Source organism: Opisthorchis viverrini, assembly GCF_000715545.1.
Source record: "Opisthorchis viverrini unplaced genomic scaffold opera_v5_199, whole genome shotgun sequence".
NCBI classification, from domain to species: Eukaryota; Metazoa; Platyhelminthes; class Trematoda; order Opisthorchiida; family Opisthorchiidae; genus Opisthorchis; species Opisthorchis viverrini.
This window is the reverse complement of record NW_008751857.1, coordinates 766,553-785,403: the sequence shown is the minus strand read 5'-3', so window position 1 is coordinate 785,403 and position 18,851 is coordinate 766,553. Positions and strand designations below refer to the sequence as shown.

Sequence of the window (18,851 nt, the reverse complement as noted above, 5' to 3'; positions counted from 1 at the left end):
CGCGTGTCAGCTCGGCTTACTTAAGAATGCTTTCCGTTCGCTTTGTTTTTTTTGGCATGCACTTCATCCTTCTTTCCCTTGTTGTGAAGCTTTCCTTTGTAGCATTCGTATGCCCATCACAAACCAGGTATTTCAGGTAAACTGGAATCAGATTTTACTATAACGAATACGTTACACTGAAGCTACATTCGGATATTTGAACAAATTCTGGTGGTAATCTAATCCATGAGTACGGTCCCGATAATGCAGTGGCCTTCATTCAGATTATACCGGATCCTGACTGTCCTCACATCCCAGGGCTGTGTTAGCTGGCCATCTCGCGTGACTATACCATAAGCTCCCTTAAGATATATTTCTGATAGTTGCATTTATCTTTGATCTTGTGCGTCCTAACTTGTATGCGCCAGCAGCAGAGTTAACTCAAAGAATATAGATGGTTTCGTCATACTGTCAATAAGTGAAAACGTTCGGTTTAGGGATGACTTTCGACCTTTTGCGGTGTGTAGTTCTATTAGAATGTAACTACAAAGGATGAAGAAACAATACTTCACTTACAAGAAATTAGAAAACTGTAAAGTGTGGCGAATGAACGTTCTCTCGATTTCTCCATTCATCCATGCATTTGCATTTAAACCCGAGCAACTTATTTAAGTCAGCTGACTAATAAAATACAAACTGTTTGAAACGGTATATTGTTATCTCAACGAATACAAAAAAGACTCGTGAAGGGATACTGTGTACAAGAAGGCTGAAGAAGCACTTTGCGTCGTACTTTCAAAGAAAATTGTCCGAACTGTCAGTCGACAGGATGCGTTCGATTTCTGATTGGACAGTGAAGTTAATTCGGGTTTGCACCTGAGAGAAGAAAAGCGTGAACATTAATTCCATGGAACGTTTATGATCATACTGGAATTGTGTGCACTGAATGATAAAGTATTGACAACATGGTGGATGTGATCTGTAAAGGCAAGCTTCAACCAGGCAAAACTTTGAGTTCAGTGATTACACATCCTTCTTGTGACTTTCCTTGGCGAGACATGAGGGTTTGTTTCAACAAACAACCAAAACAGTAACGTTTTGGCGACTGAATTAATGACAATTGAGTACATACCTTTTTAGTACAATCGGATTTACAAGGGTCGCAAGTCAACCATTTTAGACCAATTTATCCCTTTGCTCATCCAAAGGTTCTGCCCATTTCAGTGGAAGCCAGCACGGCCTTGTGCAAAAAATATTCAAACCGGCATGCAAGTAAACCTTCGGCAATTGAGAAAATGTCCAGTAATGCAAACATTCAATCAGTTAGGCTTTGCAAGTTCACCCTCAACGGACATGTGAGGTGTTTATTGAAGACTAGTCATAAGTAACATTCCCTGTCCCATTGTTTTCTTTTTTCTGATTCACTGAAACGGGCTGACATCAAGGAACTGGCCGAAATTGTTCCCTCCCAAAATCTAACCTCTTTCTATGGAAGAACTTTGCTACTGAAACGTAAGTGAAGAAGGACAATCGAATTGGAATCCATTAAGATGCCCTGGCTTTTAGGATGGTGTTTGTAAAAACGCATAGATCCAGACTAAATTCAGTGGATGCACAACCCTACGGAAAATCGTCAAAAACTAGGTTTTGAGTAAATTAGAACGTAAAAATAATGAAGCTTTTAGGTAAAATCTAGCGTATTATAAAGCCTGGATTGCATGGATTCGTAGCTGAACTCTGAGGAAACAGAACTAGAACCTTGGTTTTGAGTAGAACTTAAGACTGACGGAATTTCAGGTTTTGCCCCAAGAAGAACACATCAGAGACATCCACAGTGAATTTGACTTGACTGCGCGACGCTACTGAACAGTTTTTCCAACAATGGCGTCTCTAGTAGCTGTGAAAACCAAGCTGCTCTAAAATCATGTAAATCGGCTGTCACGCAACTTACTAAACTGATGTTCTGGGACATGTGAAGGACCCAAAATCAAAATAATCTTCAACAACAAATTTCAGTCTCGACGGGCCTGCTTAATGTAAACATTCTTTTATTGAAATTCACAGATCCAGTCAACTGAAGTTCTTGATTTAGAGCGAGGCACAACCCAACAGTCTGCACAAGGACACGGCCGACGTGGTTGCACCTTCAGAAGAACTGTGTAATGGGTTAAAGTGTGAATTCGTTGTAAAAACTGGTGTATGCATCAGAATTTTTATTATAATCAAACAACAGACAGCGTCTAGATAATTTTACTTCCTTCAAACTGGTTTCGGGGGAAACATCGCAAAAGTTTTGGAATTTGAAGGTATTTATTGAACAACTTATGTTTAGTAGACGTAGGCGGTGCAGTAAATTCATCAAGTCCCGCTTTCACCCCATTTTGTCATCCTGCCGTCAATCACTCATCGACGTTTGCTGCCGTGTATCATGTGGCTAGGTTCGAAAAATCCATGTTCAAACCATTATACTTCAACTGTAAAGCTATAGTGAGATCCCGGAAGCCTCAACTACGTGAGCGAAATCCTGTTCACTGAGACTCGTCGGTTGAACAGATGCCCCTAAATGTGACATTTGATTAGCTGCTTTCGGATGTTATCGCTGTATGATGCGTCCACCGGCCAGTTGTTGCAGGTAAGCGATTTGCTCTTTATATCAGATTGGCGGTCTCACGAGTCACTGACCGAATCAGCTCACCTGACCATTGGTATTACTACCATCACTTAAAATTAACAGCTTTGTAGGGTCCAGAGGAGTAAAAACAGCTGTAAATTAGGCAGCCTTTAAATTATTCTTTGGGTGAGTAACTTAACTGACACATTTTAAAACTAGTATAATCAACCGAAACCACAATATTGGTTAGTCGTTGATGTCTGCATAATCGGGTCGCGTCGATTGTTCTAGTCTGCGCTGGGTTAATAATGCCTGCTCAAAAAGTAGAGTTAGTTGTGTTTTTGCTATGAGTTGGCGGCGGTGAACTTTGTTTGCCAAGGGCAATCGGTTCCGTTATTCGAATCAGATCTTTGGCGTAGACAGCAAGCCTTGCACAAGAAAAAAACAAATCCTCTATTCCGATTTTGCGCAATGTTGAAATGTTTAAAACGCATGTCCAAAAATGATGGTGGAGAAAAAATCTACATAGTTGACAATTGGCAGGATCCCCACGAGTATTCGGTGACATTTTACCTAATGGACAGCACGTCGAAACAACCTAGTGTTGCATCTCAGGTGATGCATGTGCTGTGCAGATTGCACTGCTAACGGTCAGTGTCGCCGCTGATTAGCCTGCAGCCACGCTACTCTGTATGGTTTTTGCAGCAAAAAGTATCCCCAGGTTAGTGACTCCACTAATTAGGACAAACATGCTGGAACGAAACCGTTCTCTCCTGTTTTACTTTTGTGAAAACACCGACTCTTTAAAACCAAGGCAACATTACTTTATTACAGGCTTTAGCATTGTTGCTTGGCTTTATTCCTGGATATCGGTCATTCTTTATGTATATTTTTGAATTTGGAAGGGCTGTCAAATGAGGTTTTGCCCTAACCCCTAGTTAATCCAGTCTATGATGATAAGCAGAGAATCGCTGCACAGTTGTTTCACCTTTAATGACGGTTATAAGTAGTACGCATTCACGAGACCTCGGGAGGTTCGAACCAGTGACACTCCACCCAATGACTATAAAAGTCTGTCTACACGCAATTGTTTTTGCATATTAATGCCAATAAGTGAATGACAGGAAATCAAAAAGACAGTCATACGATGGGCGTTATTTATGAAAAACGTCCGGAATATTGAACGAACGAACGATAAGTCAACATAGAGAATGTTCGCAAAGAACAGACATAGTTACTTATTCGAGGGCAATTTAAATTCAGCTTGTATAGATAATAGCCTACTGTGTCAACGCCGGAAGGGTAAAAGGTAAAATATTTTACACTATGGCTCACCGGGCTACGTCATTTCCAGAGCCGCACTATGTTACTAGCCTTTTGTTCCATTCAGAGCGGTAGCTTGAAACACGCGATCCCGTATGAGGTGACAGAATCTATTCCAAATCCAAAAACCTGTGTATGTTGATCGGACTCTACGATACACTTCGGGGTTTATAGATACACATCTTACCTTGGCGAACCTTTAAACTTAACAACCTTTGTTTCAGCTTTTACAACCTGTGCATTGTAAATGTGCGTCTCTCGAAGTTTTCTACATTTGCTTTCTTATGCTTGCCAATTCCTATGTCGCTCCCCTTCAACAATTTCAATTGTTTCAAAAGGCATCCTTTAAGAAGTAACCACAACTTCAGTTACTAACAAAAGGTATTCAAACACAGGGAGAGTTATCAGACCAAAACTTGTGCAAGGCATCTTAGCTGCAAATTCTTCAGAACTGCCAGATGGTACATCAGTCATGTGATGTAATTGACAGTAAACTCCAAGTGCGTTCATGAGGTGTGCTTTAACGTCAGTTGCTCCTGATCTGTTCGGCAACCTTCTGGTGATCCACTCTTCCTAATCTTGAGTCTGTTTAGGCGCCATATTTGCGAGTAAATGGAAAATGTAGCAGACGCGTGCGTGATTCTTGGAGAGATGGTTGAAAACCTTCTTCAGGTGAAAATATTCCACCAAGGACGACAGTGTGAAGAACATGCGCTTATATGTGATGGTGATTAAGCGTCCAAATTAAAATTTTGCCGTAAGATTTTAAAGCGGTGAATAAGCTACCCGGAAGCCTTATATACACCAATCATCTACATTGCTTTATCCCTTACAGCTTGGAGTTTTACTACCGGATTCAGTGGGCTTTCTGTTATTTCACGTGATAGCAGCAGTCCAGGATAGCCAAGATACATGACACCCTCAGTTTAGCCATTCAGGCCATCAGCATTAAAACACCGGTACATCAAAGTTCATTCAAATCAGTTACAACGAACATGTGACCGAGAAATATTTGGACAGTATTAATTCATTCAAATGTTGGAATACTTTCTGCCACCTGCACGGCAACTTTGATTCTTTGTCTTTTTTGATGGAATTTAGGGAAGATCGAACTCAGGTGCGTGCAACCAATGAAATGTTATGAAATCTTCTGGTTTTCTTGTCCATATATTTGATTATATTTTTAAAAATACACAATCTTGCTCACTTGGATGGCTTCCAAATTCTCCTGTAGTTGATCCACTGTTGCAGCGCCAAGTAGCACACAGCTCAAAGTTGGCGTTTTCAGACACCACGCTGATTTGGATAAAAATAATCACAATAAGCATTGTGCAGTGTTTTTTCTATAAATGCTTTTCAACTAAACTTCGAAACATGATGGTATATGAATGTAAATTTTTGGTTTCAAATCGATTAACCACTTTAACTGCACATCGTCAAGTGTTTGGAATCTTAATCCTCTTTAGTTTAAAATAACACGTCTGATTTCACCCAATATTTGTAATTTATCCTTTTCGTTACGTTAAACAGCTTGTCGCACCATAACACAAGATACCAAACCCAATAATCATCTTTTGTTTCCCCGTTTATTCTCTTCTCTCCTCTCTGGTATCTTTTGCCTTCAAGGCAGCAAAGGTACCAGTTCGTAAGTTCTTTCTCTAAACCAGTGTGAAGACAAGCCGGTATTAAGTTTGATCATAGTCTACTTCTGGTTTTGGGATTCAGATTTGCCTAATGGTGGTTAGCCGAGAGAAAGTGAACAGCAATGATCACCTAATAATAACATTATGTTGCTTCTTGATGTCCAAAGTCGCTAGCCTGCAAGCAATAGCTCCGATAGTTGTCTTTAGTAGAAACCATTTGGAAAACAGTGGATTCAGTTTTGCACTCATTTTTACTGCTTGTTTCATCTTGTTATATTTAATATTACTGCTCTCTTTCGTTTCTGTCATGAAAGCTCCTAGTTGAAGGTTCAACACTCGGATTGCACTAAGTGCTTATGATATTGGATTTGGTGGAATCTACTCATAAGTTTGCTGAACGCTTTTCGACAGCACACGACTGGTTTCATCATCCTTGTGGCACATAAAGTAGTCTTAGTCGGCCTCATGTTCTTCATGTACTGAAGGTGTACTACACTCATTTTCCCACCAATTTGGTTTTCAATCGAGAATCAGGCGAATCTCATCATAAAATTCTTCAAATTTATACAGTGTACAAAGATGACCTCATATCTCACTCGGTACGATATTCAGACTATGAGAGTATGTCTTCCAGATTGAATCTGCTCACCAGTATAATAAGAAAAGATTCGGCTGTGAACTACTTGAGTGTTTAACAAAATTGGTGTACAAATGTGTGTCAGGGGAGGAGTCTCACTAAGTTGAGTTTGGAATGGTTGGCGTCATTACGCATCGAGAACTATTTAGCTTCACGAATACTACGCGAAACACATGAGAGTCTTATGAGCACAGTATATTTTAACAGTCCGCACTAACAGCACGCAAAACTCACCGGAATCAGTAAAGGTATACCTTAGTCTAAATACCTACTTGAAATACAACATCAGACCGGTTAACCGATCTGATCAAACGTCATCTGAATGATTGAGGAAAAAGCGTAACTTGATTAAATTCACATGCATAGTCGTCGGTCTCTATTGTAAATGGAGGTTTAACCACGGGATTTAAAGTAACCGATCAGATACTGCGATTTACAGTAAAGTACAGTAAAGTATGACTTACCAATGGCAAGTTGAGCACAGGTGCAGTGTAGCCGGCTGGCTAATTTACATAACTGCCTCACTTGCGTCTGATGCATCCTGCCTTTGGGACTAAGTATGTGTTCAAGCAGTGCCTGGTGCCCCTAAACCAGTAAAGTAAAAAATATCAACAAGTTGGATACAGCTCTTTTCGTAGCTCTTTTCAAGTAGATTTTTCATTTTTCATTATGTCTAACTGCGCTTTCTGGTTGCGCTCTTCCTGTGGGAGGAGCCATCGGTGGCTAAAATGTGACTAAAAGATTTTACAAAAGCACTTGTGGTGAAGACGATGGCGGTTGTGAAAACATATTGCCGAGACTCCTTCATATCCTCTGATGACACTGCGGACCTTCTAAAGCTCGTTTCTTATTGTGGTAAAAGGATATGCTTGCACCATCTGGGTGTGTTCAAAGGTCTGCTCAAAGCAGACAATGCAACGTAATAAAGTGTGAAATAATAACGACAACACATGTTTGTCAAGAAAAAAACTATGCTTCATTTCTAGGCTAGTCTCCCATTGGTATACAGGTAATCCAGCCCTCTCTTCTAAGCTGGCATTTTTGTGCAAGATCCAAGTGGGGTTGTTGAGGGAAACAAAGTTTTCCTGAGGAAGTCTTGCACGATATCCAGTAGATTGTTTGCTAGTCCATGCTTTGCTTACAAATACAACCTACAAGTCTGTCAAAGTCTATGTTTTCTAGTCGTTTAGTATGTTCATTCAGTGCAAGAACTTACGGGCAAACAGGCTCGTGAATATGTGGGAATTCCATCACAATACTTCCCAGAGAGGATACCCCCACACAGTGGTGTACCGGTGACCAATCCGAGATCCATAACCAAGAATAAAAGAAGAGTAAGAAAATAATAACTTCAATCGAATCAGTAGTATGAGCGTCTCAACCAACTTCTGCTATGAACGATTCTCCATTTAACTGAAACTTTGGATAATCCAAAACTAACCACAAAGAGCCTAATTTAGCGCATTATCATCTCTGTATGATTGTTCCAAGAACGTGTTCAACTATTTGAGCGTTTCAAGCCTAAATGAATCGAATTACGGTCTAACTGATGCCTAACAAAAAAAGTATTAGCCTCACCCCTAGACGTAGCTGTATTCCGAAATCTACCGATTCACGGAGTAAATAATAAAATGAAAAACTCACTAAGTTTTACGCACATCTCTTGCATTTGTTGTAACCTTTCGCGTTGAAAGATGTGAAATCCTGTCTGTTCAACTGCCGCAGGAATCAAGTTGAACTGTCGGGCCACAGACTGTGCTTGCTGAAGAGGACATAACAGGGAGACAGTGCGGAAATTCCTGAATCTAGTGCAGAATATCTCATGATAGTTAGCAAAGTGAACGCTCTTTAGTGCAAGGATTGCATGTTTTTCTTGACTTTATTTTTCAGGAGTGTTGGAGAGTAAGGCTAATTTAGCCAACCTGACGGTAAGCTTTTTGCATTTTGTTTCCATCAAGGAAAAGCACACAAAAGAATACCACCAGCAGCCTCGTCAAAATGATAACTCCGTAGATCCTAATGTTCCTTCACCTTTTCGCACACGTTAGACTAACGAGAGGACAAGTAGTTCTCCACTCTGAGTTGCCTAAAACTTGATGGAAAGTTGTTTCATCAAGTAAATAATTGCAATAGGGGGATAACCAGTACATGATTGAATGGTGCAATTTCTGCGATTTGGCCCACGTAGATGAATAGTCCTGAACTATCCGTAAAGAACATGCATGAATTATTCTTTGGCGAAATTTCAGGAAAGAAGTTTTGGTGGAAAATCTTTCACTGCAGAAACTCAGACCAACGTTATCTATAGAAATGATTTATGAAACGATGTCACTCCACGGAGAAATTATACACCACCACTAAATATAACCGGGAAGAGAGTAAAATTACCTAAACGCATGTTTTCTATGAAATGCATGCATCCACTTAGAAACCCAAAAGTTTGTCGTCGTGAGTGGACAGCATTTGAATACATTTGATGTGAACGCATGTGTTTCGTATCGGCAGGCCACCGGCGGAACGCTGTAGTCGAGGGATAGAGCAATCTACGCAAGCCAGCGTTGGCAACACAGATTTCGACAGACAAAAAGAAGACATACAAATCGTTAACCATTGGGAACAAGGAGCTTACTGCTCACTTGAATAAGGTCGTAATTAAATAACTATTATAGGTTGAGTCCATGAAAAGCTTATAATCCAAAAACATTTGCTGCTGCCACCATTTTATTGAAAACCGCGTGACGGTCTTTCGGCCGACAGAACGAGCGCGTGAACTCCAGTTACTTAAATGTGGGGTTGGCTTTGCACATTCAGAATGCAAAATTGTGGAGCAAATCTTTGATGAAGTCATCAATATTGCATGATTTCAAGCTCTGACACGTGTACTCAGTACCACCTTGTAGTTATTCCCGAACTCATCTGCAGTTGCAAATATTTTTGTGCCAAAGTCCAGGATGAGGGTACCGTGTAAAGCGATGAGAAGCAGAGCCCGTCATCTTGGTGTGAAAACCCGAGTGTGCGCTTGAGGAATCGCCTCCAGCCTGTTTAAAATAGGTTTTTCCTAGTGCCATTTTTGTTCACTCGCTATCTAACTGTGAGCTATGGGAATATCCTTCCCGGATCCAGTGATAAAAACTCATCTCGACAAGTCGGAGCGCCCCTTGGCCAAAAATATGAAGGCCATATTTGAACTTATCAAGCCAAGTTCAGCGTTCGGACGCCTAGTCACGGGATCTTAATTTGGTGCGGTTATGCACGCTGTTGAAGCATGTCTTGTGTCAACCTACAGGGAACACTAAAACCAGACATTCTGAGTACAGTTAAATGGTGGCAGCACTAGCTTCGTCGGCACTAGCATGTCAACAGCATGATAGTGTAACCCAAACTGCATTCGATCGACTAGATTACAATCGTTTGTAAACGCGCGATCTGCATGTGGACACTGGTGTTTCAGATCTATTGTTCTGTATTTACTACTTTGTTACAGCAGAGCATTGATGCTTTAATGAAGACACTTTGCACTGTTTATAACTTTTACTCTACAGAGATTCGGTTGAATCGGTCATTTAAAATCCTGAGAATTGAGCCCAAAAAGACGCAATATCAGTCCAAACGAGCAATCTTTAGTACACATTCAGCTGCACCTAATCAAGTATGTAAGACGATCATCTGACAACGGCGTCCGGAAACAGAATATCTAGTTCTGATTGAAGGAAACAGAGCTCGGACTGCAGGACGGCCGAAATTCCAACATTTCGGTAGAATTCCACGTGATTTCTGCTACCATATAAATTTGTGATGTACTAGCCAACATGAACAATCACAGAAAACAAGCTTTTTTTGCTACCTTCTTCGTTCTCATAGATTCCGTTAAGTTTGAATAGCTGGAATATCCAGTTTGGATCCTGCACCAGTTCAACGAGGAATGAGGTATAGCTGATGTCGGGACATGAAATTTCCGATCTTATTTATACTGAGTACAACCACAACCAAAGTGACTCAGCTCATCACTTGATGATGCAGTCCGATCTATTGAGTTGAAAACCGACGAGCACGACTTATACAATATTTTGACATCTTCAACTTCCAACTGAATTCGACTCAATGAACCGATTACTCACCGATTTCACCATTATTATATCAAACACCCGAAAAAATAGCGCTGTTCGACCAGATACCAATCATAAACCTACCATGATTTCTGCAGGCGTCCACTTGCAAGTGCCCCAGTAGAATGCCCATCCTAATTCGATGAGATGTGTACACGTTCTGACAACATCCTCAATAGGGATTTGTGTATCCGGTTGTCTGGTAACGATAATGATATCCACGTATTCCAGCTGGAGACGGTCTAGAGAACCCCGGAGGCCTACAAGAATTTAGCAGGAAAGACAAATTGATTGATTATTTCTGAACTGTGAACAGTCGTTCAAGTTACATTTGCGCAATGTGGGCCCTAAACTTGAACTTTGTATCCCGCGTGATTTACAATAATTTGTCCAGAACATCATATGTTGTAGTCCTAACATAATACGATGCGCTTTTTTTCGTTCAGGGTTTATTCACATAGAATCTGCGCACCGTTTTTGCACTAACTCCTTGATTACGGTTTCAGTTACAAAGCCAAAAACGAGAATCTGTATGACAGATGAATTTTGTATTGTACATTTCCTTCGGATCTCAAAAGTTTTAGAATGGGATGGTGACGTAACGGAAAATGGGATCCCCAGGTCTGGAAGTCATTTGGATAAGTTTTCTGTTGGCCTTCCATGATTCCATTATCAAACGGACGAAACAAGAAAACCCACTACCATTTGGATAGAATCACAAACATAAAGCGGCCTTGTTTGCTTACCTTCAACAAGTCGTTTCCGAGAGATCCCTTGCTCGGTCACTGCACTAGGCAAAGCAAAAAAAAACATTTGGCAACAACGTAACTCAAGCTCAAGTTGATGGTGATGGTATAAAGTTTATGTTAATTGAGAACACGAGGGATACTCGTGGCAATTTTAGTTTCCTCAAACAAGCGAAGCACTTGTGGCCTCCGGTGCTCAAAGTTCTTTTCTAACGCCCTCAGCATCCAAAATGTCAAAGGTGGCGAACAGTTTGTGGAGATAAAAACAACCGCGTGTGACTTTCAGCTCACCTTACTCTGATAACCATAATGACCTGATGAGCGTGGCAACGAATCACAATTCTTTATAGTATTGCAAAATTCACGCAGATTTCTTGTTTGCCATCATAATTCTAGCGTTTTCGAGACCGATTACTGTAGGTCACTTAGGTTTGCTGAGGTTTCCCTCGGACAATTTAACCTATCAACCAGCTAACGGCTACATCCAGAGAAAATTTTGAAGCATAAATATTCTGATGGGAGTAGGTACAGTGAACGACACGTCCTCAAGCAGTCTTGGTGCAACAAAACATCATTTTAATTGATCGAAACAAGTATGGTCGAATAAAAGATATGAAAAGGTGAGCGCAATGCTAAACGTGTCCGGCTCAATGTGGGCACTCACAAATAATAATAGTATATGCACCATTATTCAAAAGGTTGAAAAGGGAATGAAACACCCGAGAGAATAAAAATTGTTGTTTTGTGTATTCTTAGGGTTTTACAGATAAAACGACCTGTTAGATTAGTGAACCTACAATATATTATGGCTTACCTAGGTTGAATGGGGCAGCATTTTGTGGGGAAAATGTTTTTATTATTATTTCATCTTCTGAGTTCTTGAGCATTTTAGCAGTATTCATTCACATGAGCTTTGTTTTGAACTACATGGAATGCCTGCTAATTGCCAAGAGTTTGTGGGTTCACAAGTCTTTGGTAGGTCTGTTTTTCTTTGCCAGTGTGTACAGCTATGTTGTTGTGGAAACAAGACAGTTTGAGCATAAAAACATGCTTTTGACAAAGGAAAACAAAGCTACCGTGTAGCTCAAGACAAAGACGACGTAAACAAATAATGGTAAACGGCTCAAGTACCCAAAAGAAGATAGTGTATTATTGCACATGCGTCCATTCTGAACTGAAGCGAACTGCCACTAGGGCGTGAAGTATGCTGTATTCCACAACAAGCCATCACTCTATGTAGTTTGGGCTATTCTGTGTGTACGGAACTACGTGTTTTATTGAGAAGAAAAAAATGCAGATGACATTGTCAGTCACGCGTGCAACGATTGTCTGAAATTCTTAGCGCTTGATTCAGCTACTGCGATGGATTTACATTGCAAAAAACGATTGGAGAAATTGTTCTCTTCAGAGTGTTTCACATAATCGTGCCTATTACAATGTAAATCCTTCATTCTTTTCGGCTAATAGAGCAGCTTTGGTGTGGATAAAGTTTGATTCCATTTTTAGATAATACTTGGAGCTGTTTTATCTACTCTACTTGAACCAGAAATATTGTCCCACAGTACTGCATAACGACATCAATAAGGAAGAAGCAACAAGCTTCGGAAGCCATACGGACGTTCCTGCTATAACAATGGTGTCATGACTCTCCAGAAGACTCTAGCATAGAGCTGAACTAGAAAGTATATTCCTGTCATTTTCAGATTCAAGTAGAACCGTAGGATTTTGATACACGGCACTAAATCACCGCTGATTTTACCTGCAAGTTTTATGGTGTCAACTCGAGCGGTCTAGTGTCTGAATAATAAGTCAGCAAAAATATACACCGCATGGCGGTTATTCGTGCTGTGATGTCCAGAACAGAAAGAGGGCACCAAATTTATGGGATGACTGAACGTTAGTTCCGGGGCTTCTAGGTGTTGTAAAGCGATAAAGAGAACAACAACTTACTCTCCAGAACGAGACAGACGTGTGGAAATAACGTAGCTTGACCGCCTACAAACAAAATGTAACAGCAGAGCACGATATGTAAGCTCATTTGAAAACAAAAAAAACAGTTACCAAACTAAGTTTCATCTTATTAAGTGGTAAACTACCCTCGTGGGACTACAAGCAAACCAAGCGCAAACACGAAGCAAATTTCACGGCTACTGAACGCCAGTCGTCACCGGTTTATTTTGAAAACTCCAGCAACTGCGGACATTATTCTCACCGGCAAGCTGTCAAGCGTGCAGTTGGATGGAATACTTCGGTTGAGTCGTCACACAATACATCCAAATTAAATTTAACACTGCAGCACCGTGAAAGCAAATCGAGTCCATAATGCTGTGAGTACGTTGAAAGGAAAAAAATTATGCAAGCCATAACAAACACAACAGCATTCAACGGGCGTTTTTCGTGACAAACTTGTTGTTATCACGTGGAGCTTCAATTTCACTACAACTGCACTAGTGTGCTTATGTCAGAGATTACATATAACGGTAAACAAATATTGACGATTTCAGTGGTAAGCCAATGTTAAAATGCCACAGATGGAACTCCTGAATTTTTCCCAGTGTCATTAAATTAAGGCAAAGAGAGAGAGAGAAACAGGAAGTGCGATGTAATCCGGAGAGTTTGTTTTTGACGTTCACCGAATCAAACGTTTCCAACGGTCAGACCACATTGTTATACAAAATTGCCACGTTTAATGAATGTCAGTCAATGGATAAATGCAGGAAAGTGTGGAACCATTTTGCGGGTTCATCCTTGACCGAAACTAGAGTTATGTGGAAAAATCAAATGATCATTCTTTATGACAAAACACAATACACATATAGTTATTGAACACTGGTCGACAGCCCACCATTGGTTTCTCTCCTCTTTTGGGGGAGGGGAGGACAGTCCCCAAGTTTCTTTCAAGCTCGCGTTCTCCTTAAAGTTAAACTCGTGAACTACCGTCATATTCATACCAGTGGGGTTTGGACGGAAGATTCAATTGGGTCCGGCTAGACCTTTCGTACTGTTTCAGACAAATGCACTGCATAGGTCCGCCTCAGTAGATTCGACATATAGCAGCATGTTGTTTGGATGGATCACACCACTCAGAAGGCTACAGAAAACTCTTCAAGGTCTGGATTCAGATGGATCCTGCGTCAAAACAAACTTGCTGGGCTTTTCAATCGCACCAGTACAGAGAATGCAGATGACAGACAAAACCAGGATTATTACAGAAATAATCATGCTGGCGAAGATGTGGGACACTGGAGGGTTTAGTAAAACCCAACGAAATGTATACATCTATCCTCGTGAACCTGACCCAGCAACAGCAGACAGGGCTGGACCGGGCAATTAAACCGAAAATGGCAACATTAGACTCTGGGATCATTTAGGCGGTACATCCCAGGAATCTTCAAAACAAGTGCGAATCTAGTCATGTGAGCTTAACCATGAAAGTGTGGAGATTCAAAGATATTCAACTATTTGTTCTGCTGCCATTTCGCGTCCATATATTGGGATTTATCCATATTAACTAAATCCTCAAGAAGAATTTGTAGCAGGAAATCAGCAATCTCTCCGAAATATGGCAGTTTATCCTGCACAGCACATTCATTAGACATGATCGTCTAGCGATATTAATCGTTTGTAAACACTGACTTAGGGACTCCTTGATTAGGGTGGCCGTTGAGACATCCAGGAACCAATGCCTGAACATACAAAATATTTAGAATAGAGCAACCCATTTTACAACCATACAGTAAGGCTGCCTTTTTGGTTATTTTGGGGAGGCGGTCCATAAGCTGGTGTCAGAGGTTTTTTCAGGCTCCGGAGTAAACGCAGTCTGACGCAAACACGGACGAGCCTAGGGTGATGCCGAATGCTGTCGTCAGTTTATTCACAATTCTCGCAGCCCCTTGTGTAAACTAGCGGGCAAACAAACTACAACTGAAACTCCGTAATCCCAAGTTCCAGGATGCTTTGCATGCGTTTTGTGTGGTCAATTAGTATGAGTGCGTAGAACACCCGTTCGGGGTATGAAGCTGAATGTGACGGAAAAAGATACGTGATATTGCATGCCACTCAAACCAGGTTAGCTCACCTCCAATTTTTGTTTTTCAGTATCTTTCCAAGAGTGCGTTCAGCGCTGCAACGGAGAACAGAGACGTTTCAAAACAGCCTGACTACCGTGTTTTCCTCTAAACGGTCGTTCAGCTAAAAGTGCTGTCATACGCTTATCCGAAAAAAATTCTTAGGACTTAGCTTTTTCTTAACGATTTCTGCAACGGCATCCACATGAAATCGGATTGTTTATTTGGGTCAATTACATATTGATGTATTTTTATCGGTGCACCCTTCATGCTATCTATAAAATCTGCTTCACCTTTTTACCGTTCTTGAATCTCACCAAACAGGCGCTATTTTCCGAGCTTTTCTCAAGCTTGTTGGTGACTTTGGCAACAAATTCTGAGTGGGTGAGACGGAATCTCACTTACAATTCGAAATGGTGTTAATGCTAGTCACACTGGAATATCTCGCTTATTCTATTCTTGTTCATTCTGATTCCAAGGTTGACTTTCAAGCGTCGACCCGCAATGTGATACTGAAATGGTTCAAAGAGTGCAGCTGGCTCCCGAACAGGTCGTAGCAACCTTGTAATAAGCCTTGAATGCAGAATAACCTTCTCTAAGTATGGGTAATGACTAACTTATCCATATCGTCTACATAAATCATTACTTCTTTTCTACCCACTTTTTGAGGCGTGGTCGATTCGGTTCCCCATACGCTAGAGTTTGATATTCAAATGTTTTCCGTCCTCTCACTACGCATTATCACTGGAAGAACGCTGTCTCACTTGGATATCAGCGTTATCAACTACTAAACTAATATGTCTGATGAAATATTCGTTGAAGAGGAGCCTAGCACTCCCTTTCACACCTGGCTAGTTTGGGCTCGTAGCGCAAAGGAAGCGTCTTGGAGATCCAATTTCTGGTTTGTTTGCCAAATATTGGAATAAGTGCCACAAAAATATAGATGACTCATAGCCTAGAGGAGCACTTGGTCAACATTTGTCCGCACAATGATAGCGCGGCCTCTTTCACTACTTCCATCACTCCACTAGCTCACAGACCCAGTATATTATTTGAGCAGGCTGTTCTAATCTTTGATTCGTTAGGGTGCCGTCCCATCAACTGGTTTTCATATAATCCTTGAACTTAGCCTCTCACACGTCCATTAGTTGGTATGCTTTCCAGAAAGCTCTGACTTTGAACTCCTCCTGGTCCCGCGATGTGATCAGGTCATCATTATCGAGAAGCGGATTTTAGCTACATGGGTAGGTTGCGTCCCCAAACCTTAGCATGTAGTTATGCGTAAAATGGATCACATTTATCGTGTCGTTTGATTAAACCTTCCATAGAATATCCCGCTTTTACGAATTCAACTGTGCCTGGAATCACAGTCTACTAAGACTTGAAAACTGCCTTCTACAAAATGAATGTTTGTCTTGTGAACTATTAGATCTAATCGTCAAATTTCTTTGACCTGCCAGTATTTTTCAAGAATTTTCTATTAATGCAAACTTCGTTAAGCACTGACTTCGACAATCTCACTTAAGCTGCACATCAGGAAGAAACTGTGCCATCACGAAGAGACTGGGAGCTGTCTCCGCAGCACTCACAGAGTCTCTCACACCAGGTTGGTCGATGGCTGGAAGTATGACGAACACAGTCTCCTGGTCCTCCATGTTTGAGGTTGGAACATGTGCAACTTGTTCTTAAAAGTGGTAATGCATTTGAATTTCCCGCCAAACACCGCTGCCTTGCGGTTAGGATTTTGAGCCAAAGGCTTAGGTTGAGGATCCTAATCGACGTCTTGTCAAGGTGTGGTCGCCCTGACAGTGTCCCAACTCACGTACAACAACGAACTGCACATGAGATGTTGTACCATTTGTGAAAATTTGGTTGTGGAGGTGCGTATGACGTGGGGTCATTTTTACATAAAGATGACATTCAACGTTCTACATGCTGAGTACATACATTTATAAGGGGAGTATTATATATTTATGCATGCATATATATGTATAACCGTTGGGTCACGAGTGGCTAATCAGCACTGTGATTAAATCCCTTTACACCGAGTGAAGCGCTACTTACCAACCAATCACGGTAACCACATCACCTGGTCACGCCTTGACTGACTCCTAGATTGACGACTCCTCAGATGGAAGTTCCACTGATCTTGGGAACCCAATCTCCCTCAGAGCAAATTTAAAACTGATCAGTTGAGGTTTCTTCATGGAATTGAAGCTATTTCAAGCTGAAAAGCTGGGAAGCGCTGTAAATCCGTTTTAGTTTTATTGAAATCATCAGTGCGTTTTTCTCGAAGCTCCTTTAACTCAGAACGCGCGGCCTCCCCATTCGGCCACGAGCAGCGAATTAGCGGTGCGATCAACTGGATCTTGGAGAGGAGGTTTACGACTCTTGATCTTTTAGATCAGATTGGCTTTGCTTAAGGTATGGCACTTGTTACCTTTTCCCGCAGACCACTCATTAAAATCCAACTGACGGGCATGCTGCTAGTCACTCTCCGAAAAATCACACTAATTTTGAATGGGTTGCTTTCAAAAACAGTGAGGGATACAGCAGAATAGTGTATAACAATCTGTCGGTCTAAAGCAACAATTTACAAACCAATATGTTAATCAGACGTAACTGAATACATTCACAGTGATCAATGCTATTTTATCCGTTTGTATTCTTCATGCTAGTTTCAACTACATAAACGTAGTTGAATTTCTGATGCAAGTTTCGGGTAATAGGTCCTATCAAAAACCTTGTTTAGTGTTGGACCTCATCAAACCGAAGCAAACACGATTTTGGTAAATAAAGCTCTATTTTGCGCTTTCAAATTAGTTAGACTACTACATTTTGTAGTTGAACGGCTTGTTGCTGATAGCTCTTTCAGTAATTCGTATATAAATAGAACACTAGAATGGATTATTTTTCCAAACATTTAACACAAAGATCTCATTTTCAGACTTACGCGCCATTACCGTATGCTTCGCTGGTTTCGAAAAAATTCACACCCTTGTTATAAGCAAGGGTAACGATTTTCTCAGCCATCTAAAAGAAGAGAAACAGAACAGGTGTGTCAGCAGGTAGGAGAACCCAGACGAGTTGTGACCGTTTAATTTCCATTTTACCCAGACACCTGGTTATCTGATATCATTTCTAGCCCCAAGCTTAAAAAGCTGTAAACCTTGTGGTGTGAAGGAATTTCTAGCGGGTATGAAAAAAATAATGGCTTATTATTGGGGCTGTTTTAGGTTTTTGGCATGGCCGCTTCAAATTCATTCCACGTTATTGTTCTAAACAAACAAACCTTTTATGAGAAAATGTGACAGGTACGAAATTCGATAAGTTCGGCAATGGACTTCGGGGAGGGTAAAACACACATCATCGAGGCTACCCAAGTTACGAAATATCATACGCATAATTTTTTATCCAGTAAGTTATAGACACCGCATTTATTCATCGTTTACGTTGGGAATAAAAAATCCAGTAAATAATACCACAAGGTGAGGCAATCAGTGTAAGGTATTCCACGAAACGTTATAAAATACATCAGAAACCAGAAGCAAGCCGTGCACTTAGAAAAACAAATGTGCCATTCAAGAAATCGCCCAAGTTTTTTTGATTGAAAAGGTAACTCTTGAGCACTAAAAGGTGTTTCCAAAATCCACTACTTTGGAAAAATTTTCAATTCAGCTAGCTTTACACTGACGACACCTGTGTAAACTTATCGCGGTTATTAGCTTGACGCCAATCA

General features: G+C 40.8%; 1 protein-coding gene across 1 annotated transcript in view; it reads right to left on the bottom strand.

Moving 5' to 3' along the window:
- Window positions 1-692: 692 nt before the first annotated feature.
- Window positions 693-18,851, bottom strand: part of T265_08095 (hypothetical protein) — a gene marked incomplete at both ends in the record, with an annotated part of 54,965 nt that continues 36,806 nt past the window's right edge. Inside the window, 7 exons of the mRNA XM_009173794.1 lie at window positions 693-855; window positions 5,121-5,209; window positions 6,658-6,778; window positions 10,384-10,559; window positions 11,046-11,089; window positions 12,996-13,040; window positions 15,124-15,168. Of these exons, the coding sequence (XP_009172058.1) occupies window positions 775-855; window positions 5,121-5,209; window positions 6,658-6,778; window positions 10,384-10,559; window positions 11,046-11,089; window positions 12,996-13,040; window positions 15,124-15,168 (601 nt within the window). The remainder of the gene's footprint in view (window positions 856-5,120; window positions 5,210-6,657; window positions 6,779-10,383; window positions 10,560-11,045; window positions 11,090-12,995; window positions 13,041-15,123; window positions 15,169-18,851) is intronic.